Raw genomic sequence first — 25,085 nt, forward strand, 5'->3', positions numbered from 1 at the left:
TAAAGTTCACTATGACTATCTTGGCTACTCCTTTTCAGCTCTGATTTTGCAAACTTAGTAGAAAATCCATGACTCCTAATTCTTGTTGTGGCTGCCCTGGTTGAAGCTGTTGGTTCCAGCATGTGATAGTCGATGTTAATTTCAAGTATAAATGATAAATCAAACAGTAGTAAATGACATTTAATCAGGATTGTTCATGATGAGTGCAATCCTATGAGCAGGAGAAATTATTACAATCTTTATAGTTTAATCATTATTAAATAACTAACTAGCTGAACAAAGGACAGGAACTCTGTGAAGGGATTGGTTGATTTGCAGAGATTGTATAAATGCATAATTGTAATGTGTACAATTGTTAGTAATGGTTCTAACTAATAGGCCACAACACTGAAAGTAATAATATTAGCCATTCATGCCACCAAAGGCTGAGAATGACAAAGAATGAAATAATGGGGTTTGGGTTCTTTTTGAGGCTGAGCTGCTTTAGCTGGGCTTTAATTTTTAGCTTCCTCACTTCTTTTGCATCATCAATTAGAAGCTCTTGCAATAATATTATTGATGTGCTGGATGGCATTGCCCAAGTAGCTAGAAGTTTTCTCCTTAATTCTGTTGGTATTAATCTTGTTTAGTTACATGCTTTGATAGGTAAGTGATACGAACAAAACTATTTTTCTTCTGTATTTCAAGCTAAAGCAAACTGCCTTCTAATTTATATGTAATCAAAATTGGCCAATCAGATCCGCGGATCAAGTTGGCCAATCAAATCCTTCTAGTCTCAGATCTGTGGATCAAGTTGGCCAATCAAAATTGCATGCAGTGAATCCATTTTGCTTGATCATGTTCTTGTTAGTCAAGCAGCATATCATCAGTTTACCCTTTCAAGATGTACATATTTGTGTTGTCATTATTTTATCCTTTCAGGGAATACATATTTATTGATGCAATGGTTTTTACCCTTGACTTGTAGAATTCTCTTCCCACACACGATCCGTCATATTTCAGATTGATGCAGTGTGTAAGACTGTAAGTGCATAAAGGTGCAATGCGTGCATATTTAATGATGTCCTGTTTCTCTTAAAGCAATTCTTTTTTATATTTTCACTGGTTTAAATTAAGTAGCAGTTGATCAAAAATATTCTTGCTTCAACTGAAAGCGGGTTTATGATTGATATGGTATATCATTCTTCCTTTTATAATCTTAAACATGCAGAAACATAGAACAAAATGCACCATACACAGTAATTTCAATTACATACTGACAATACGATCAAAGAGATCAGCAATAAAATCTATAAAATGAAGGTTAAAATAATTTGCAATGGAGCATCCATTGCAGTGATTATCATAATCGATTGTTTAACCACTGTTTAATTGAAATTATATGTTCACCGAATCAGGTAATTCCTTTCCCACCAACCAATGTAACTTTGCTCCAATCCACACTTCTTAAAGGAAAATGGTGCAAGTGCAGACAGCAAGTTAGCATAAAGCATTGCCAACAAATTTCACCAACCACTAAGAAGTTCAAGTTATTCAAAACTGTCCCAAGAGATTCACACATAATTTCTCACTGAATCAGGTTCTAAAAGGAATTATGTTCCCTGTCAACCTTTTAAATTCGCAAGATTTTCGAAACTGCTCTGTAATTTTCTGAATTGCTTTGCTTTGTATACCGCTTGAATATCCATCCACGTTCATCAGATACTCACCAGAAGAATATCCATCCTCGGCCTTGGAAATGACACACACATCTCCAAATGTTTATGGGATATGTGATTTTCGTGGTACATGTTTAAAGGCAACATTATAGAGTTGTGTATAAAGGATCCATGAACTACCTGCAGTGGTCCTAAGCTAAAGGTGAGAAAGTCATTAAATGATGACAACTCTGTAGAGGAGCAGCAGAAAATAAGTAATGTTTTAAACAAACTCTCCGCAACCGTTCGGGCACTTTTACACCTAAAGGAAAACCTGTCAGTGAGAGAATCCTCAGTAGATGAAACAGAGCCTTTCATGGATGCAGAAAGTACAAATGAGCCAGGCTGGTCCAAATAATTCTTTTCAGCTAAATTTGGAAAACAGCTGTAGGGATCTGTTAACTTGACTGATTGAGACCTTATCAGTCTTGTGGCATGCACCATTTCTGTGGGAGCCTTTTCAAAAGGTATTGCAGTAATTTCTCGTGGCTTATCAAAAATGGATTTATCCTTGTCGTCCACTCCCTTTTCCAAAGAAAGCTCAAATAAACTTTCAGCAACCATTGGTGTTTGTACAGAGTTGCATTGTTCAGACGCTGGAATTTCCATTTTATTTGTTTCCCCCCGGTGGCTCTTTGGTACACTGACAGATCTCTTTGTCCATTGTATTTTTGTCATTTTGTTTGCATGTTTCTTCCATCTATCTTCAATTTGACCATTAGAAACCACTGCACTGCAAAGACATCAGATATATTCAACAATTATTTACCTGCTCCAAAAAATATAGAAATTTCTTTAGATAAATGAAAAACTCGACTGACTGAAGCCTCCATTTTTCTATAAATTACGCAGGCTAGCATAATGACGAATCAAAGCAGGAGTGTTAATAGTAATAAATATTATGGGTGGTGTATTTGAGTGTATCTATGTATCATTTCAGTGCAGAAGAGAGCAGGTAAAAGATGGATATCAAACTTAAATGGCTGTTGGAATGAGTAGATTTTATGTTATGCTCAGTTTGGAACTTGAATGCCTCAGATTAGAAGATCCAGGACATCCTTTAGATTTTAGTTTCTAAGAGGGTCTATCACCATGCAAATAATAATAATATAAACTAGAAACTGTGTAATCAATGGTTTTCCATCCCATGCATTAATCTCTGAATGTGTCACTAGCAAAAAACATTGATTGCATCCAATGGACATTTTTGTCCTAATAGCTGAAGAGATGAAAACGACCTTGAATGAATAGCATAACCAGAGTTTTTTAGAACGTGGTTAGACCTTCAAAGGGCTAACCAGAAGAATATTTGCTGAGATTATGAAATTTGTAAATATAATGTTAACACTGAACAGTAGACCTAGCTTATGTCAACTAGAAATTGGTACATGTACAACTCTTTTACAACATAATGGGTCCTTTCTTAGGAAACCCCATCTCTGTAGTCTGTATAAACCTTGGAAATGTACAGAGATTGAAAATGGAGATACAGGCTTATAACCAGAAAATCAATGAATCTGGATTACCATTTGTTGGACGAGCCTTTCCTTTGTATGGAGAAAGAGATGCAGAACTACTTACGGTAGCAGCATTTCCAAGTTCAGTATAGAATAATGTTGGCATTCAAAGCTAATTTAGCTGATCACAGGTCATCTAGATAAGTTGTTTTTCATACAAAGCCTGATATATTAGAGTACAGTGGTAGGCCTAGTATGGTAGTGCCTCTCCTTTAAGATGGTAAAGAAGGCCATGTAGAATTTTAGCCCAGGGATGTTCAGCTAGATGCATTTTTTATTCGTTTAATTAATAAGAAATGCATTTTTCTAAGTCTCAAGGGTTCCCAAGGCAACCAAACACCCAACACCCCAGTAGATAGATAAAAGCCTATCCAGGCACAGATACATGCTCGCAAAGAAGGCATGTCTTTCGATCTTAATGAATATGGGTGGAAATAGAGATTGGTGTAGTATTCAACCATCTGCCCAAGGTCACAGGTTCAAATGAGACCATACCATAGGTTAGAGGTTCAAATCCAATCAAGTCCTTTCAAGTTACCTGTCACTATTCTCTATCCAATTATTCTGAGGATGCATTTTCCTAGATAACTGGTTTTTTATTGCAAAAATACACCATATTTAAATGTAAATCCAACCATATCACAAATGAAAAATAATCTTAAAAATTAAAAATTAAAAACAAAGAGATTATAGGTTTTAAAAAATACTGCAATTCAATAACCTGTCAAAATAACATAGAATACACAACCAGGCATATCAATCCAACGTTTTTGCAGTGTTTTTGTTATGGGTATAATACTTGTAAACTACTAAAAAGCCTACTACAAACAACAAGGAAATAACCCTATTTTCATTGTGCATATGACCAATAAGAAAATAAAGGTCTGCTAGCATAGAAGTCAATACTCAACAAGGACTTAGTAGAAAATAGACAAACATCCACAAGAATTTTTCCAATGATAATAATAGAAAATTAAAAATGAATGTTCAAAAAAGAATATTGATTTTAATCTACATTAAAGAATATTTTCCATTTCCCAACATTCCAACAATCACATGTTGCATCATAATAATGAGCAACCTCAAGTATGTAACCATAATAATAAGTAACTTTTTAAGTCTTTAATATTTGTAATTGCTTCATCTTAGTTGAAAAGTTCTCAATTATCCACATTGGATTCAGCTCATATTTCCTCTCCCAATTCAAATGAAATGTTTTGATTGAGGATAACCCTTGAGTGCTTTATGCTAGCTTGTGGGTACGGGTGTAAGGGGATGTGTGCATCTGCAAGGGTTATCCTCAGGCAACTGTTCTTATTTTCATGGACACTCCTATTTTGTTGGGGATTTTGCTATTGTAGGAACTAGCCTCTTCCTGTGACCCAAAACACTACACTCTTTACACATCCACATTATCCTGTAGAGGAAATACTAAAATGATCATGAATTTGCATATGAGTTCTCAAAGGCACTGAGCAATGCTAGCAGGTTGGAATCAGTTGATCCACAAAAGGCTTTGCATTGTATATGTGACTGGGAGTGCACTGCTTAGAGTTGCCTGCATTAATAAGAAAAATATCACAAAGCATGAGACTCAAAACTTCTGAAAAATGGGAGATTACAGAAATACAGGATTACAGAAAATCCCTAATGGAGGGAAAAATCTACACCATACAAAGATGTAACTATATAGCGAGTGTGTTTTGCGTCCTTGGATTTTGTTAGTTTATTTCAGATGTTTGAATATTCATGAAAGAAGTTTAAGTCTCTATTGACATTTTGGATTTCATGTTTGAAGGAATCTCATTATTCAGATCATCAAAATTGAGATAACTTGGTTCAATTGTATGCAGGTAACTGGTAAAGCAGTAATGCTTGACGAGATCATCAACTATGTTCAATCTCTTCAACACCAAGTAGAGGTAACAGATGCAATAAGACTCTCTTTTCTCTTCTTGTTGGCTTTGGTCATTACTGACCCATAAACTGCTCTCATTACACCAGTAGCCTGTAAGCTTTGTAAATTCCCAATAATCTTTGGTACCTTGACAGTGGAACTAATTATGCACCCTGAACACCCCCATCTATGTTGCAAACTTAGCATTTATTTATCGCTTGGTACCACTAGGTGGGATTACAAAAAGTATACAACACTATTGCTGGACACCCCCTATCTACTGCTCCAATTAATCATGACAATGGACACAAATGGTTTTAGAGGATCATCTGCAGGACCAATATTGTATGAGTAGGGAGGTGGCTTTAGGAACTCTTCCCATCAGTTTTTTAGCATTTAAGCTTGATATATTTCTCACGACATCTGAACTCATGCTAGTGCCTACTCTTCCCAACTTTCACTAGACCTTGTAGACAACAGCACTATTTCCTAGCCAATAGTTTTGTCCCCAACTATCTTCTTGGATGTTTGATGACTAGACTGCAAGTATTTAACGGAAAGAACAGCTGTTTACCCCGAATTCTGATATTTTGTCTTCTGATTTGTTTCTCTGAATACAGTTCTTGTCCATGAAATTGGCTACAGTCAATCCAAAACTTGACTTTAACATCGACAATTTCTTTGCCAAAGAGGTAAAAATTTTATAAGCCAGAATGTTGTGATATATTTGGTGAAACAAGTATTTTTCTAGGTTTCTGATTTCAAGCTAAAGAAAAATTTTCAATTGTTCTTAGATGTCTGGAAGCTTCTCGAGCAAGGGAATGTCTCCTACATACTTCCATTTGGACCAACTGAAGCAGGCTTCTCTGCAAACGGTACCAAGTCCCGGATCGGATATACCTTCCACTATGAGTTCAGTAGACTCTGCAGAAATGTTTGACGGTGCAAATTTTCAGGTAAACATTAATTTTGCTTAAAAGGTGAGGCTCCTTGGGGGGTTTCACGTAGGGTTTACAACTTTCCTGTGCCCCTGAAATCCAAAATCTTTAAAACAGATTTAAAACAAAATGAATGTTTTATGTACAGAAGATTCTCTAAATACAGATATAAGTATGGTTTAAAACCACGATTTGTCATTTGCAGAGATGGATATGGCAACAGGAATATACCAGGAGGTACCCACAGCTCTTGCGCAGTCGTTTGCAGGCAGATGTTGCGCAGAAACCAGCGGATGGTTGCAGCGGATGCGCAGAGCAGGTTGCAGGTTGCAGAGGATATGCAGAGCAAGATGCAGCGGTTGTTAGCAGCAGATGCGCAGAGCAGGTTGCAGAGGAATCCACGTTCAAAAATGAATTTTAATGAAATGGGCGAGGGAAGGGTTTCAAATGAAAATGGGTCCCGGTGCGCTGACGTGGATGGCGGGAACGGAGGGACGGGGCGGGCGGGCCCTCGTTGGTGGGTCCCGGGTATGTCACCGGAAACGCGAGGTCGCCCGTCGGAGTTATGTATGTCATCCCAAGCTTGTGCACCACATACATAGACGGCAAGGGCATTTATGACTCAATATATGGCTGGTTAGCCCTTGCCAGTTTTCAATATCAAAGCCACATTCCCGCATAGGGTAAGGAGTCGCCCTGTTTTGTTTCATTCAATTTAATTTCGAAATGTATGTTATTCTTGTGTTTTTTCAGCAGTTATCTCACTCTGTTTTTTTCCTAGCAGTTATCTCATTCTGGTTGCTTGCAGAAAAAAAATCGCTGAGGAAAATGACAGTAAAACTCTCGTTGCTTACAGAAAAATAACGCTGAGGAAAATGACACTAAAACTAGTTATAAGCTTGGCAGTTCTTTGAGTAGCACTTTTGTCATGGGTGACAGCTTACTCAAATTTACTGTAGGTTGTAAAATGAGCGAAGCGCATTTTTCAATATTTATGATGAGGAAAGTATAGCAATAAATTTAAGCTTTACAAGGTAAAAAGTTGTAAACCCATGAAATTAAAATCAAGCAACTAGATACTGTTGTTTTGATTGTAAATTTGAGATTTTCTTGGCTACTATTATTTTTCTTGATCATAATTAACCCTTGAAATTGAAATCGAGCAACTAAATACTCTTCTCATTTTTAGGTTTTGATTGTAAATTTGAGATTTTCTTCGCAACTGTTATTTTTCTTGACCATAATCAACCCATGAAATTGAAATCAAGCAACTAGATACTCTTTTCATTTTTAGGTTTTGGTTGTCAATTTGATATCTTCTTGGCAACTATTATTTTTCTTGATCATAATCAACCCATGAAATTGAAATCGAGCAACTGATACACTTTTCATTTTTAGGTTTTGATTGTAAATTTGATATTTTCTTGGCAACTATTATTTTTTTTATCATAATCAACCCATGAAATTGAAATCGAGCAACTAGATACTCTTCTCATTTTTAGATTTTGATTGTAAATTTGAGATTTTCTTGGCCACTATTACTTTTCTGGATCATAATCTGTGAAGATGGATAAACATTAATGGAAAAACTATTTACTTGTGAGTAAATACCTCTCTAAATCTTCTACAATATACTTATACTTCTAATGAGCTCTTGATCTATATATGCTCCTTCTAGATTTTTGGAATTTTCATAACATTTTTTCGCTGGATTAGACTTAGAAAACGACAAAATCCTTTAACAATATGACAAGTTAATGCACACTCTCAACATAGATTCGAACTAACAAAATGCATGATAATATTTTAAACTTTTAAAAGCAATAATGTTCTTTTTTTCCAATGGTATGTTTTTTCAATTTTAATTTCCTAGAGAGTATTCGAATGTGTTCTGTTTTCGAATGTTTTCTGTTTAAGTCAAGTCGAGTTTATGAAAAATGAATTTAATTTAATATAAATGTATTTTTTTATTTTAATAACCAAATTATTATAGTATTTTTTATTTTAAATTGAATTAAAGTAAATGTAATTTTGAAACAATATGTTTTAAATATCAATATAAATTTTAAAATCAATATAATTTTAATAAACATGGTTATTAAAATCAATTTAATTTTAATAAACATTGTTTTCAGTACTATATGAAAAAGGGTTTTGTTATGTTTTATTTTTATAAAAAAGGGTTTTGTTATGTTTTATTTTTATAAATATTTAAAAAATTAAAGGTAAATTTAAATTTATATATTTTATTTTTGCTATTTTTTAAAAAAATTCTAAAATTTTCTATTAGCTATTATGATTAACTTATTTAATTTTTAATTTATAGAGTTTTCACCTTTTCACTATTCATTTAATGATTATTATGGTTATATCATAATTGTTTTTTAACGTTTTTTTATTATTATTCAACTTAAAGTATTTTGTAAAATAAAAGGAACTTTTAAATTGGAAATTTAATTGAATGAATTGAACTTAATTGCATTATTTTATATGTAAAATTACATTGAATCTTTGAAAATCTTATGGACACTTGAATTCATAGACTACGGCATTTAAGTTTTTTATTCCAATAAATATTTGATAGATTTCAAACAAAACTGACCAATAAATATACTTCAAAAGGGCCAAAATATACAATAATGAAACTAATTGATTTTTTTAATTGCTTTATATAATATATATATAATTTAGTTTGTTTCTCTAAACCATGAATAATATATACATAGTTGACATAGAAATATTTTACTTAACATGGACATTTAAATATTTTATTTATAGACCACATTGTCCACATTAAAAAATTTGTTTTAGCTATTAATATATTTTTAAATATGGGTACAAAGGGTGTGAACTAAAACCTTTTGTCAAGGTTTTTTTCTTTGCATTGGACTCATGATTTTCTATGGGCTCAGTTGTTTTCAATTTCCATGTCCTTGCAACTTTTTCTCCCTTTTGTTTCCTGTGGCTTCTACATGTTTTCTTGATCATATGACTTTTTGCGTGGCTTGCCATATAGTGGTCCATTAGCATGGAAGAGAAAAATCTAGAATTTTCAAGCATCTTGATACACTCTCCTGTTTTCAATTCTCAAGCCAGGTATGATTTGTTAATCAAATGTATTCTCATATCCCATCACATGCTCCTATTTTTCCTCTTACACCACATCTCTATCCTTCCAACAATATGAGATGAAGATTTTGTTTAGATGCATAGGCTATGTAGTCGATTGAATGTTGGTATTTAATGGGGATGGATTGGCTTAACCTTTGCCACTATCTCCTCTTTTCACCCTTGGGTAGCATCAACTCAACCTTCTCCCCTAATCCATTTATTCACCAACAGTTATAGTTGTGGCTTCAGTGACCACTTGACCCAATTAAGACTATCCCATGAATTTCCATTAACACCATTGCCCACAAGTGAAGTGTTGAGGTTGTGGTGAGAAATGGTCGCGGGAGCAGACGGTATCCCCATCGAGTGACAAACCGATAATTGGGTTTCTCCCTATTAAGTGTCATCCTATCACCAGCATCAATGATATCGAAAAAACTACCACTATAGTAGCTACCTAGAGGAGTGTGACTCAATAACCGATAATCACTAAGTCATGTGGAAGTATGATCGGTTCCCAAAGGTGTGCTTAGAGAGGAGAATAGGGGAACTTGATCACTTATAAGGGCCAACTTGGTTAGGAGGAGGCCGACTGGGCTTCATTGGAGTGAAAAATTTTAAATTTTTAATTCAAGTTTTCTTATTTTGAAATTAGCATGAAGAACGTGCTTTACAACATTTTTATTTTGACCTAAACATGAATAACATGCTTCAAAATAAATATATAAACAAAAACTGACAAAATGAAGAATGACCATACTTACAAAAATCAATACTCCCTCTTAACTATGGAGGTATTCATGATGACTTATCACATTGTTCCCAAGTTTAAAGATTCTATAAAGAAGGATCAAGATTAAGACGTGCATCACCACTAATATCATAATCACTAGCATCACAATCATCTAGGTCAACCTTTTTGACTTATAACAATCATGGCATCCACTCAGTACCTATGGTACAACATCAATATCAACTAGTCACCATGATCCAAGTGGTGCCTCAACCTCATGGTATCTAGACTAGTTCTTATTCACCATCACACGACTAGTGCACATAGTCCAGGTGAAACTCCAAATGTCCTCAACCTAGGTTGAATGCCAAAAAAAGCTCACTTTAGAAAGATATTCGAGCATGATGCTAGGAGGATCTTAATCACTCTAGAAGTAGGTCTAAGAGACCTTTATGAGAATTATCCAACCAAGGACTAATTGACATAGGGATAATATCCTCTTCCACATCATTTTCCTATATAGGTCAAAGTGACATAGGGACTACATCCCTAATAAAACAGGAAAATGTTTGTCCACTAGACCATTATTCTAATTCCACTCAATGTACTCGATACAGGGATGACAACCCTAATTTTGATTAGACTACACGATACATGAAGAATTTATGTCCATGATGCTATCTAATCTATCATACCATTCTCCCTAATTTCGTTCAATGTACTTGACACACGGATAATGTCCCTAATTCCAGTCAAAATACAAGACAGCGAGAGAAACCATATCCATGATGCAATTGTCACTTTCTCTCAATCACATAGGCATTATCCACAAGCCCAATCTTGTCCCAAAAGTACATAAACTTCCCTCTAGAAAGAGGCTTCGTCATTATATTTTGTATGTACTCATCAATGGAGTTATATTCAAGGGTCATTTCCCCTTTCATCACCATGTATATCATGATACAATCTTATGAGTATCCTCTGAATCCATCCCAACATGTCAATCCAATTGTCAAGAAATTATAATTAGAGCCAAACTAAGGTAACAAACTCAAACTAAATTGGGAATTTTCTGAAGCTATATGTATTAACTATGCAAGCTATGATGACATCCCCATTAGTAAAATTTCCAAGAAAAAAAATAAATTTGTATACATTTTATAGTATTGGTTGGCTATGATTATCCATGTCACATTATGTTACATGAGGAAATTGTGTTAGTACTCTACCTTACATTGTTTCTGATATGTTTCTTTACCATTTCACTAAATAATTTGTGGCAACAATTGCCTGTAACTTATTGGACTTTGAATTCTCTCCATAGTGTTTGACAAGACATAATGGAAAGCTAAGCATCTATAAAGAACATGCACACGATTTCAACATGTACCTTGACTACATTTTTCAACCCAAACATGTTTCCTCAATTATCTTAACCTAATAGCTTTGGTAACATTGATCCAATTCTTAAGGATTTTGGGGTCGTTGATTGTGTTCAAACATTACTGACTCTTACAAATGGGTATTAGTTTAATATTATATATCTCTAATATCTGTTTATTACTATTGTTATTTTCTTTATTATTTTACTAGTATTTATATCCTTTATTTGGTTGTAATAATGATTCCATGACCTCCTAATAAGGATTGCAAGTCAATGGAAAGAACTACTTAGAAATGGAATAAGTGGAAGAATGAAGCAACATAAGAGGATCTTCCAGAATTTCTACTTGAAGGATATTGTACCATATAAGACCCAAGTTGACAGGGAGCATGCTATTTCTATTATGCACTGATTGTACCAAAAGAGAATTCAAGATCTAGCATGCAACAAATGGCAACATGGAAATAGAATTTGAGAAAGTTTACCCAAAAAAGGAAAGAGGATCATGTCAAGATGTTTTCCTTAGTTGATGATCTTATGTGATTTATCTCTAATGTGAGTTGAAGGACTCATGTGTCAGAGAGAGTGTTTGTGGAGGGAGCAATCAGAAAGCCCCATTATGACATCAATGAAAGTTGACCTTACATTCCTAGATGATGGAATATTAGTGTAAGAGGGAGTGATTAGTGAAAGTGACCTGAAAGCACCTGTGATAATGGGTCCTGTGATTTTGTAATGATTCCAAAATTTAGTTTGAGTTTAATATTTTCTCAGTCACGGGTCTGATCATAATTTCTTAAATGAGCAAGTCACCTAGTATGCAAAGGGCCAAGTATATTACAGTTGAATTCACAAGTTGAGAATAAAGATGGCTTCAGAGGCTACTTGTAGGATTGTAAAATGATGCTCGAATATAATTCCATTGATGAGTACATAGTCGATATGCTAATGAAGCCTTTTTCTAGGTGGAAGTTTGTGTACTTTCGCGACAAGATTGGGCTTGTCGAGAACACCTCTTTGATTAAGAGGGAGTGGTGACTGCATCATGGACATCTTCAGAACTTCCTATGTCATTTATTTAGACTAGAATTAAGGATGTTATCACTATGTCAAATACATTGACCAGAATTAGGGAGATTGGTTTGATAAACTAGATAGCATCGTGGAAAGACATTCTTCATGTGTCATGTACTCTCATCATAACTAGGGTTGTTATCCTTGTATTGAGTACAATTAGTGGAATTACAAAGAATTGTCTAGTAGAAATTTTTTTTCTTGTGTCATTAGAGTTGTAGTCTTTGCATGAATTTGAACTATATATGAAAATGGTCTGACAAAGGATATTCTCCCTATGTCAATTAGACCTTGGTTGGAGAATAGTCCTAGAGGCCACTCAGATCTCTTTCTAGAGTGTGCAGTATCCTCACAACATCATTCTCAAGTGTCTTTCTAGAGTGAGCTTGTTTTGGCATTCATCCTGCTTTGAGGCCATTTAGAGTTTCACTTGAACTGTATGAATTAGTCGTGTGATGGTGTATGAGGACTAGTCTAGATACCATGAGGTTGATGTACCACTCAGATCATGGTGACTAGTTGATATTGATGTTCTACCATAGGTTTTGAGTGAATTCCATGATTGTTATAGGTCAAAAGGGTTGACCTAGATGATTTTGATGCTAGTGATTATCATATTAATGGTTATGTTTATCTTAATCTTGATCCTTCCTTAATGAATCTAACTTGAGAAAATGTGATAATTCATCATGAATGCCTCCCTATTTAAGAGGGAGTGTTGAATTTTGTAACTATGGTCAGCGTTCAAATGTAAATTTTTATTTATATATTTGTTTTGAAGCACATTATTCATGCTAAGGACAAAAGAAAAATGTTGTAAAGCATGTTCATCATGACCATTTCAAAAGAAGAAAATTTGAATTTTAAATTTAGAATGTTTGGTTCCATTGAAGCCTAGTCGACCTCCTTCTAGTCAAGTGAACCTCTTTAAGTGATCAAGTTCCCTCATTCTCCTCTACAAGCACACCATTGGGCACTGATATTACTTCCACGTGACTCAGTGGTTATTGGTTATCAAGCACACTCCTCTAGGTAGCTCCTATAATGGGATATTTTTCGGCATCACTAATCTTAATAAGAGGATGACATTTATTGGGAAAAATCCCACTTATTGGTTTATCACTCGATGAGACTGCCCCATGCTCCGCCATCCAATGCTTGCCACAACCTCAAGACTTCACTAGTGGGTAGTGGTGGTAATGGAAATTGATGGGAATGGTTCCCGTCTATTGGATGCGTTAATTGATGAGACTGCCCAACTCTTGTCTGTGCTCAAAGTTGTATGGTTTGAGAATAATACTTAGCATCACTATGGGCAGTTTTCCCAAATCATAGTCTTGACTGGGTCAAGTGTTCAGTCAAGCCATAACTGTAATTGTGGATGAATAAAGGGAGTAGGGGTGAAAATTGATTTGATGCCACCCAAGGGTGAATAGAGAAGATAGAGACAAAGGCTAAGCCAACCCATCTACATTAAATGCTAATCTTCAATTAATTGTAGAGTCTCTACATCTGAACATGATCTTGATCGCAGATTGTTGGAAGGATCAAGATGTGGTGCAGGAGGAAAATTCAAAGCATGCGATGAGATATGAGAAGGCCTTCCAGTGATTAACACAACATACTTGGCTTGAGAATGGAAAATAGGAGAGTGTATAGAGTTGTTTGAAAATTCTAGTTGTTCCTCTTCCATGCTAATGGACCACTATATGGCAAGCCACACAACATGTCATACGATAGAGAAAAAATCCAGAAGCCACAAGAAGCAAAACAGAGAAAAAGTTATCAAGATGTGGAAATGAAAACAAACTAACCCCATAGAAAACCACGAGTCTAAAGCAAAGAAAAAAAATCTTGAGAAAACCTTTTTCTCTTGCCCTTCACCCATATTTAAAAGCATATTAATAAAGAAAAAGAAAATTTTAATATGGACAATGTGATCCATACATAAAATATTTAAATGTCCTTGCGAAGTAAAATATTTCTATGCCAACTATGTATGCATTATATATGGTTTAGAGAAAAAAACCACTAAACCATGTATATATTATATAAAGCAATTGAAAAAAAAACATTTCAAATAGTTTTATTATTCTACATTTTGGTCCTTTTGAGGTATATTTGTTGGTCAATTATGTTTAAAACTAAAAAAAGTTTATTGAAATTGCAAATTTAAACCATATAGTCTATGTAATTCAAGTGTCCAGGAGATTTTCAAAAATTAAATCAATTTTAACATCCAAAAATACAATTAAAGATTTTCAAAAATTAAATCAATTTTAACATCCAAAAATACAATTAAATTAAATTGAACCCATTTGACTCATTCAAATAAATTTTCAATTTAAGAGTTCCTTTTATTTTAAACCATACTTCAACTTGAATATTGATATTAATGAAGAAAAATTGAAAAAACATTGAGCTTATTACGATAATAATAAATAAGTAAATTTAAATAAATGAAAAATATAAAAAAAAAAACTAAAAAAAAAAATATGTAAAAAAACTTATAAAATAAATATATAAATTTATTTTTTTAATATTTATAAAAATTTAACACAACAAAATCCATTTTTCCTCGGAAAAAAGAAGAATGATGTTTATTTAAATTTTAAAATTGATATTTAACGCACCTTGTTTCAAAATTACATTTACTTTTATTTATTAAAAAAACAAAATATTATAATAATGTTTAAAAAAAAAAAAGAAAACTTAAACTTAATTTATATGAAATGAATTAAATTGATTTTTGAATTTTATATTGATATTTAGAATACATTGTTTCAAAATTACATTTGAAACAAAACACGAAAAATATGCCATTGAATAAAATGGAAATTTTCATTTTAAAAATTTTGAAATATTACCAAATATTTTGTTACTTCCAACCTATGGTGAGAGAGGGCATTAAGGTGAACTGTTGTTTTTCCAATCTATGATGAGAGTGGACATTACCGTGAACTGTTGTTTTTTTTTCACGGTAATCACCATTGCCATCGTAGCCTGCATGACAGGACTTTCAAAACTCGAACCACCATGCTGAATGCCACCAAACAGGCCATGCGAAGTGAAAAGGGATTCATCCATCACGTTCTTACCAGTATCCCTGCAATTACTGCGACTAGGAGCACCTTCCTGAGTCTTCTCCTTCTCAACTATTTCATTGAATTCTTTCATCTGTGCATCAGTTGCGATAGAAGATAATTCATTAGCTTTTAGAGTAGTGTTACTCTCCACCCCTATGTTGGCAAGAAGGTCAGCCACCTTGTTGCCTTCCCGACAAATATGTTTGAAATTAACTGCTCTGTGGGCTCTGAGCTAATCTTCAACAAGTTCCAGTCTTTCAGATAGTCTCCAACTGTTACCAATTTTGTTTGAGGGAGTCCCCTGCATAATTTTGTTCACCATATTTATTAGTATTTGAGAGTCGCAATGATGAGAGGTAAAAAATCACGTGACTGAGCTAAGAGGAGCCCTTGCCATAACCCTTCAAGCTCTGCTGAGTTATTAGAGTCCCATCCTTTCAAGCCTAGAAAAGTTAGAAGGATGGCCCCTTTATGATCTCTGAAAATTCCTCCAAACCCAGCTTTACTTGGATTGCCTTTTGAGGCTCTGTCGAAATTCAATTGGAACACATTCTGAGGAGGAGGGATCCATTTGTCCGAGATTGGACTTTTTTCTATAGTTTTGGCTGAAACTTTCAATTCTTGATTCCAATGTAGATTCCAGTTGTCCCAAATAGTCTTTTCCTGTGGCAGTGACGGAAGGTCGTCGTCATGCCAAGATTGGAGTAGAAGAGTTTCCTTGAGGTTTTGATAGACATTGTTCCAGATGAGGTCCATAGGTGTTGACTGATTCTTGAAGATGCGTTTGTTTCTCTCCTTCCATATAGTCCACATAAGCAGGTCAGGGATAAACTTCCATAAGGAGTTAAGAATCTTGCTCTTATAAGGATTTCTTACCTAATTGAGAACAGTGGTAGGGATGTCTTCCTTGATTCTGCTATCCCTTTGACATCTAAAAATAACTTTTTCCTAGAGCGTATGAGCCAGAGGGCATGTGTTCATGAGATGCAAAGTGGTTTCTTCTTCCTTATTGCAATTGGGGCAGATGGAAGATCCAAGAAAGTTTCTCTTCTGTAGATTATCCCAGGTGAGGATTTTGTTCTGACAAAGCAACCAGAGGAATGTGGACACCTTCGGCCATAAGTTGGGAGCCCAGATAGTTGTCCACAGTGGATCTTTGAATGCAGATTCTTTTATGATTAGGTTGTAGGCTTCATGTGTTGTGAACATTCCCCTGTCTTCATATCCCCATCTAAGTACATCCTTCTTTTTTGAAAATCTGATTTTCTGATTGGAGAGTTCCATTCCCAGGATCAGCTGATCTTTCTCCAAGCCATTCCGGATAATGTGATCAGGATTGACCCATTTCTTGAAGCCATGCGATAGGGTGGGCTTCCAATATTGATTGGTCTTATCAAACCTGTGAGCTTCCCAATTGGGAATTTTGTGAGGATTAATCAAATCTTTTAATCTATGTTGTTGCTTCCAGGAGTCCTCCCAGAATCTCGCAATAGTACCATCCCTGACCTCCTAGAAGCTATGCTGCTGAATTAGATATTTATGTTGCTTTGCTGCATTCTAGACTAATGAACCTGGTCCTATATCAGTGAGTCGGATAAGATCCTCAGCAGGTCTGTTATTGGCATATTTGGCTATCCATAGAGTGGCCCAAGGAGTGTGGGGTGCAGTGAGCAAATTCCACCAAATACGTGCTCCCATAATAGCATTGCTATGATGAGGATCACGGAGCCCAGTGCCTCCTAAGTGCTTAGGAAGACAAACTTTTTCCCATTTAACAAGAGCCCATTTGCATTTCTGACCTGAATTACCCTATAGAAAGGATCGTTGGAGCTATTTTATTTCTTTGAGAACCCATTTAGGTGCTGTTAAAATTGAGAAAAGATACAGTGGCATATATTGAAGAATAGATTTGATTAAGACGAGGCGACTTGGCAAGTTGAGGGATCTGTGAGTCCAAGAAGAGAGACACACCTCTAATTTCCCAAGGAGAAAATTCCATGAGGAGTGTTTCAGGGTGACATCAGTAAGGGGAGCTCCTAGGTAGTTGGATGGAAGAGCAGCTATCGGGAAACCCAGAATTCGAGCAATGGAGGCTTGGGTAACTGCAAGGGTATGAAAGAAGAAGATTTGAGATTTGGATTGGTTTATAGAAGCTCCAGAGTTAGCTGAAAAAATGTTTAATAGAGATTTTAACTTGCAAGCTTCTTGGACTGAAGGGTGTGCATAAAGCATGTTATCATCTACAAATTGCTGATGGGTGAAGGGAGGGGAGTTGGGAAAGGAGGGGCCTCGCAGTTGCTGTGAGCGAAGTGCATCATTGATGCATCTACCTAGACCTTCAACCATGATTACAAACAAAAAGGGAGATAAGGGATCTCCTTAACAAATACCTCTAGAAGGATGAAAGGGGGAGGAAGGAATTCCATTGATTAGGATGGAGAAGAAGGTGGATGAAATGAGACTCATAACCCATCTAACGCATGGAGGGGAAAAACCAAAGGCAGTTAGCATTTTTGGAATATGACTCCAGCTTAGACTATCGAATGCTTTTGATAGATCTATCTTAAGTAGCATACCTGCTTTTTTATGATGCTTTAAAGAGTGGATGATTTCATGCGTTAGGATAATCCCATCCATGATTTGCCTGCACCCCACATACCCTGATTGCTCTAGGGAGATAAGTAATGGGAGAAATGGTTTAAGCCTTGAAGCAATAACTTTGGAGACTATTTTGTAAATGACATTGCACAATGCTATAGGCCTGAATTTGTCAAGGGTTCTAGACTGCGCTTCTTTAGGAATGAGGGTAATGAAAGTGGCATTCATGGACGGGAGCATCCATCTGTTGGCTCTAGATTCTTCCACGACCTGCCAGACCTCCAATTTGATCATCTCCCAAAAATTGTGAAAGAAATTAGAGGTAAACCCGTTGGGACCTGGCGCCTTTCCTTCTTTTAGACGTTGAACTGCTTTTTCCACCTCCTGTAAAGTAATCGACTAGAGGAGCAACTGATTATGTTTCTCAATGATGATCTTTGGAATGGATTGGATTATTTTATCAATGGCCTCCGTCCTATCTGTTTGAGTCTCATGATGAACCTGTTTGAAGTATGTGAGAAGTTCTTGTTCTATGGCTGCATGGTCCTCAACTTTTTCTCCTTGACTATTCTGTATATGGGTAATGGTGTTGGTCATTCTCCTTCGGATCGTAGAGCGGTGAAAGAACTTTGTATTCTTTTCACCTTCCTTTAGCCTCCTGACCTGTGATTTTTGCCTCCAAAGAACTTCTTCTTGCTTGTCCCTTTCCAAGATTTGAGATTATAGGTGTGTTTCCTGCTCCGAAAGCTGCTCTGTTCGCCCTTGTATGATGATTTTCTATGGCAGTTCTGTCATTGCTTTATTTAGTGTTGTTTGTGCCTGGACTATATTCCCAAAGGTAGACTGGTTCCATTGTTTCATATGAAATTTTAGACTTTTTAGCTTTTGGTGTAATTGGAACATTTTTAATCCCTCCAAAGGCTTGAAGCTTTTCCAGATCGTGTTGACGAAGTTGTTGAAATCTGGATGTGACAGCCAGAAGGCTTCAAAGCAAAAGGGCCGACATGCAGTGTTGCCTAGTCTGGTCCATTGGAGTGCGATTGGCCAATGATCAGAACCTGTGAGGGGCGAAATTGAGGCTGAGAGATCTCCGCCTAAATGGATAGCATTATCAGAGAGAAGGAATTGATCTAATCATGAGGCTATTTGATGAGGCTCTGCTCTTTTATTGTTCCAGGTAAAAACTCCATTAATGAAGGGTAGATCAATGAGCTAGTTATTCTGGATGAAGTCCTTTAAATGACAACTTTCTTTATCTAGTCTGCTTCTGCCTCTCCTTTTTTCCTCCAATTTGGTAATCATGTTGAAGTCCCCCCCCATGATCCATAGTGGGTGGGTCCTTTTAGTTTTGATTATTGATAGAGTATTCAATATGTCTATCTTTTGAGTAGCTTCCTGGGGAAAGTAAACATTTGTTAAATGCCCATGGATATTTGTCCCTGTTATAGGAAACAAAGCCTGAATGAAGTGTTCGTTCGTGTGTAGGTTGGAGACCATGATTGTCTGTGCGTTCCAGATGATTGCAAGACCTCCTGATTCCCCTAATGCATCTACTGCAATTGTAGTACAACCTAGCCAAGCTTTGTCCATGGTTTTTTCCAAAGTTGCTGAGCTATACTTGGTTTCTTGTATGAGGAAAATGCTTGGTTTTTCTTGTTGAACCATGCTTTTTATCAATCTGTACTTCCCGGGGCTATTAAGCCCTCTAATGTTCCATGAGATGAGCTTCATGATGAGATATTAGAGAGGGTAGTATAGTACTTCGTGAGCTTGGAGTATCTTCTAGATTCCATTAGAATTTCTCTGATGCAAATGGTTCGTTGAAGATCTGTTTTCCTACCTCTTTCCTTGTTGTCTTTGTTGAAGATCTTTCCATCCCATTGGGTTCCAGGCTGTATTCCAAGGGTTCGCTGTCTCTGTGCTCTTGATAAAATTATTTCCAGATTGTCCAACTCTCTTTCTAGAATTTTGTCATAACTTTTTGTTTTATAGGCTTTCTTTAAGCCTATAATATCTAGGTCTCCTATATCTATGCTTTCTGGTTCCTCTTCCATATTCCGGGTTTCATTCCTTTCTTTTGTATTTCCTTTTGTATCCTTCATAACGGTCTGCTCATTATCTACCTCCATACTTTGAGTGAACTAGGCAGGAAAATCACCGGGAGATGGAGAACTAAGGTCAATGGTTTGCTTTGATTTCTGAGGAATCACTGTGCTGGTGGAGGTTGAGTGAGCTTTTGACTTGGGCTGCTCCTTAGGGGGAGCTGGGGTTTCAAGATTGCTTTGATCTGGCTGAGCTAGGGACTCGAAGCTATTCCTGGTACTCGGTCTGGGGGGGTTATCAACAGTGGTCTTGGGATGAGATCCAGAGTTTTTGTGATTCTTTCTGCGATGGGAGACTTTGGTGAATCCATTAGCATCTGATTTTCCGGAAGGAGCAGGGTCTGAGATTTTCAGGTTAGATGGGCAATCTCGAAATAGATGACCAAGAGCATGAAATTTCCTACAGCGGAATGGAACATGGTCATAGTCAATAGATTGGATCCATTCAAAATCGTCATGAAAGAGACTTACCGCATTCGACAGGGCATTGTTGAGGTGCATATAAACACATATACATGCATATGAGGTGTATCTTCTAAGCTTAGTTTCCTTTGCAACTTTGACGAACTCGCCAAGACCATTGCCAATATCTTGTAATGATGCCTCATCCCAATACTCCAAAGGGAGGGAGTAGAGGCGGATCCAGACCGGAGCCCAACTGAGATCCTCTTTATCTGGGTTAAATCTCTCAACCCAATCTCTGAGGTGCAGGCCAGTAGTGTTAAAGAAATATGACCCTCCATTAATGATTCTATTTCTATCCTCCAGACAGTTGAAAACCCTTGTGAAGAATCCCCTAGGGCCTAACTTTAGGGTAATGTGACCTTTCGGCTTCCATTTGGCTGCGAAGCATCCCTGTAGCGCTTTTTCTGTGGGCCAAAAGCTAATAAACTTCCCTATCAGGGCATGATCCTTCATATATTGGATTTGTGTGTTGATCCTACAGTTGGGTAGCTCGATCTTTGGTCTCGTGGTTGCAACTGGCCTACATGTGGTGGAGGTCGCTTTGGGGAGCTTGTTAATTGTTTCTTTATCTCCTTGAGAGTCATGTCCTTCTTCTATTTCCTCGTGGACTGTTTGTTTGCAGGCTTCCCCCTGCATTGGAACCTGTTCGTTGTCATTTGAGGGAGGCTCTGCGCCCTCCCCCTGAGGTTTACCCATGATTCGCTCACCTCCTTTCTCTGTTTGTAGTTTGTCTTGTAACTGTAAGAATTGGCAGGGTTTACTGCAAACCTTACGGCCTAACGTTGTAGATTAGTCGTGAACCCTAGCTGCCATGAACGCCGCTCCAGCTACCTACCTCCCAAAGTAACCACCGTTATAAGAATTCCATTGACTAGTTTTAATGTTATTTTCTAGGAGCGTTTTTTTTTTTTTTTTCCAAGCAACCAGAATGAGATAACTGCTAGAAAAGACCAATGAGATACATTTCTAAATTAAATTGAATGAAACAAAACAGGGCAACGCCTTACCTATGGTGTGTGGCTTTGATATCGAGAACGGCCTTAATCGCCATTGATTAGTATCAAAGATGTGTCTGACATGTCTCTTGCACGGTGTTCCCTATCAAACAAATTAGCCATCGAAAAATATATAAAAAAATAAAAAGAAAATATAGATACTATTAATCAAAGATGTCTACTTGGCACGGTGTTCCCTATCAAACAAACAGCCATGGGAAAATATACAAAGAAGTAAAAAAAATATAGACACATAGTCATCCAAAAGCATCTCTTCGATGTTCTTCGTTAAATACCTTATGTTCAAACAAAAACGAATATAGGAAAATAAACGCGTAGTTACAATTTCAATTTCAAGCACGATTTTAAGAAAATCTGGCTTAAATGTGAGCCCAGATGTTTATGTTTATGGTGTATCTATTTTAGCAAAAAAAACTCATTTAAACACTGCCGCGAAAATAGAATCACTTCAGAGAAATTAGTAATTTCGGCAAAATTGTGATTTCAGTAAACACATCTAAAATATAGACGAACCCAGCTGGAAACTAGCAATTCCAGTTGTTTCACTATGGAGTTGATTAGCGAGAGGTAAAAAAAGACTTGTATGGGCTTGAAATAAATAAGTTAATTTGAAAATAGTTCGATTGTCAGCCCCATAAATTTGTCCAGAAACCGTGGAATTTGTTAAGCGAACGATTTCTTCGGTTTGAACAAAAAAGTTAATTTAAAAATTGTGGTTCGCAATCTTCTCGGGCTCTGAGGCAGGATTTTGAAGTCTTTATCCTTTTCGGCACTGCAAAGCCAAAAGGAAATTTTACTTTTAATTGGAGTTTTCTATAATGTGATTTTTTGGAGATTCCGGTTACAGAATCCGGTGGAAGAAATTAAGGTTAAATCTTGATTTGTTGCAGTTAAAATGGTTTTTTAATTGCATATTTGGATTCAGCACCCTCGAAAACCCCTGGGACGCTTTCATTGTGCAGAAACTAATTATCAAACTTGCGATTCCAATAAATTCCTGCCAGATTTCGACCGAAAAAACAGACGGAAAAAACTTTAAAAAATCACCTTATAGACAACTGCCTTTTAATTGGCAGAATGTAAATCCAGCCGAGAACGAACTAAAGCCTGAAGGCAATATCTCGAAGTGTCGCGATAAAGCATTAAATACTCGAAACTGTTGTGTTTTGTAGTAATTCGGGTTAGGTCACCACTTATTGCGGTCAGACCACTGGAATAGGGTGGCCCCAAGCAGTTCGTAGTCCCAACACCCGAGTCCACCACACATCGAAAAACTGATTGGTTGATCCAGAACGCCCCTTTCGCAGGGCAGAGGGTAATTTATAGAGTTGTCTTATTTCTATTTTTTTTTTAAGTTTTTTCAAAGTCTTTAGTTCTCTTTTTCCAGTACCGAAGAAGCCCCCGGCATAGCGGTACATATTTCAGGATTTTTTTCAACATAGTCAGACTGTATCTTGTGTCCCAACTAGTGGGACTATAAAGTTGTATAATTTTTCTTTATTGAAATCACAATTTTAATGAGTAAGTTTTGCACAATTTAAATGTTTTAAGAGTTTTTAAAGTATTGAATTCATATATAAACAAATCTAGTTTAAATAATTCAAATGTTTTAAGAGTTTTTAAAGTATTGAATTCATATATAAACAAATCCAGTTTAAATAATACAAATCTAGACATAGCTTCAAATTATTCCACTGACATCGGAAAATCCAAACCACTAAACCACTAATCAGTAATTTATTTAGAACATGCAGCGCTGGCGCAGTATAAATGTCGACGCGTGGCCGATATTGTTGATGATCCATAGAGCATGCAAAAGTAAGTTCCTTTCAGACGCCTCTTTCCGCCCGAACGCGGATCTTGCACTTACATGTCTTCAAGCAAAATGATATTTGATATAAGGAAAGCGGAAGGCCGATACGCGAAGGAACAACCCAGAAAAAGGAGGTATCAACCACAATCGACTCCAGCCTCTCTGATCGCGCCTCCCAGAAGGTAATGCGATTAGGGGAAGAACCCTAGGGAGGTAAAGTGAAGATGGCCACGCCCAACATCCGTCCGCTTTGCATGGATTTGTCTGTATTACGCGGGATATGCGAGTTTTCACCGCCAAATATGCTTTGATACTCGAATTATCATCGGTAGATAGGCGCGCTATGATAGAATACGCGAGTTATCATTGGTTGATATGCGCGCTGTAATACAATATGCGAGTTATCGTCGGTTGATATGCGCGTTATGGCTGGATATGGGAATTATTATTGAATACGCGGGGTATCGTTATTGGATATGCGACATATCAAAATGATACGCGGATTATTACCTTATAACTCATAGGACACGCTGATTATCACGATGGCAAATGTGGGTCATTAGGTTGATATGCGACTTGTTTCTCCCATTTATCCGAGTGATTTCAACCGATATGCGACTAATCGCTGCCAAAAATCGGGTTATCTGCCCGTTAAGCGAGTTATCACCACGGATACGCGAATTATCAGAAACCAATACGCGAGTTATCAGTTGATACGCGAATTATGATTGGATACGCGACTTATAATGAAAATACGCGGTTTATCACCTTAGAATACGCGAGTTCTCAAATAATACACGGCTTATCACGGAATGATAAGCGGTTATTACATCAGACTACGCGAGTTTTCGTTGAATAAGCGGGTTTATCACGCGGTGCGGGCAGATATGCGAGTTTATAGCGGGTCTTCTATTATATGAGAGGCACGCAGCTTCTTGGGCTTTTATACGCCACCGACATAAACCGAGACAGAATCCCGTATCACCTCGATTTCAATTCAGAATTCAAGATTTTTCAGCGCACACCAATTTGATGTTGTTCGTTAATTGATGTTACCTGCGTTTAGTGTTTATAAGTTATAATTTAACTTTTCTAAGTATGGGTGTTTTATTTGGATATTACTTTTGTTTAAAAATCCGTCACCCTCGCACCCCCCTCTCCTCCCCCAACCACAAAATTGTTTAAATTTGCATAATAGGAATGCTTCATCTATGGAAAATTGAGTGAATCTCTTTATACATAAATCCCCCAACCACAAAATTGTTTAAATTTGCATAATAGGAATGCTTCATCTATGGAAAATTGAGTGAATCTCTTTATACATAAATCTAGTGAATAATTTTGAAATTTGACAGAGTTTAACTTTAATGTTATCTCTTTCATTCTAAAATATTAATCAACTAACCAGTAAAATGTAACTGTGAAAACATATTTAACATTTCAAAAGAAATCATAACTTCATTAAAAGATAATATCTAAATCACTATATAAATAACATGAAGTGTTGCATGTCGCTGGTAGTCCCTGCATTAAGTGAATGCCCTCCTCGCCCAACTGTTACAAGCTTTGATAGTCCCTGCAGCAAGCGTATGCCCTCCCACCACTACTACATGCTTTGACGAAGAAAGAAGCCCTCCCCTCCATAGAGAGCAGA

The 25,085-nt window shown here is 36.4% G+C and overlaps 1 protein-coding gene and 1 long non-coding RNA gene across 2 annotated transcripts; one reads left to right on the top strand and one right to left on the bottom strand.

Annotated features, from left to right (window-relative positions):
* Positions 1–2,299: 2,299 nt before the first annotated feature.
* On the bottom strand, positions 2,300–6,375 carry LOC149141223 (uncharacterized). The gene is made up of 2 exons (XR_016264536.1): positions 6,281–6,375; positions 2,300–2,430 (listed from the first exon to the last, which is right to left on the bottom strand). It is a non-coding gene; the product is annotated as an uncharacterized LOC149141223 (long non-coding RNA).
* Positions 4,468–6,115, top strand: LOC149141224 (transcription factor bHLH49-like). The gene is made up of 3 exons (XM_089449936.1): positions 4,468–5,136; positions 5,732–5,803; positions 5,906–6,115. The coding sequence occupies exons 1-3, from the start codon at positions 5,062–5,064 to the stop codon at positions 6,086–6,088; spliced, it is 330 nt and encodes a 109-aa protein (XP_089306062.1). The 5' UTR covers positions 4,468–5,061; the 3' UTR covers positions 6,089–6,115.
* Positions 6,376–25,085: the final 18,710 nt, after the last annotated feature.

This window comes from Pinus tabuliformis, chromosome X, assembly GCF_031772625.1.
Source record: "Pinus tabuliformis cultivar Carrire ecotype Pingquan chromosome X, CPIR1, whole genome shotgun sequence".
In the NCBI taxonomy this organism is placed as follows: domain Eukaryota; kingdom Viridiplantae; phylum Streptophyta; class Pinopsida; order Pinales; family Pinaceae; genus Pinus; species Pinus tabuliformis.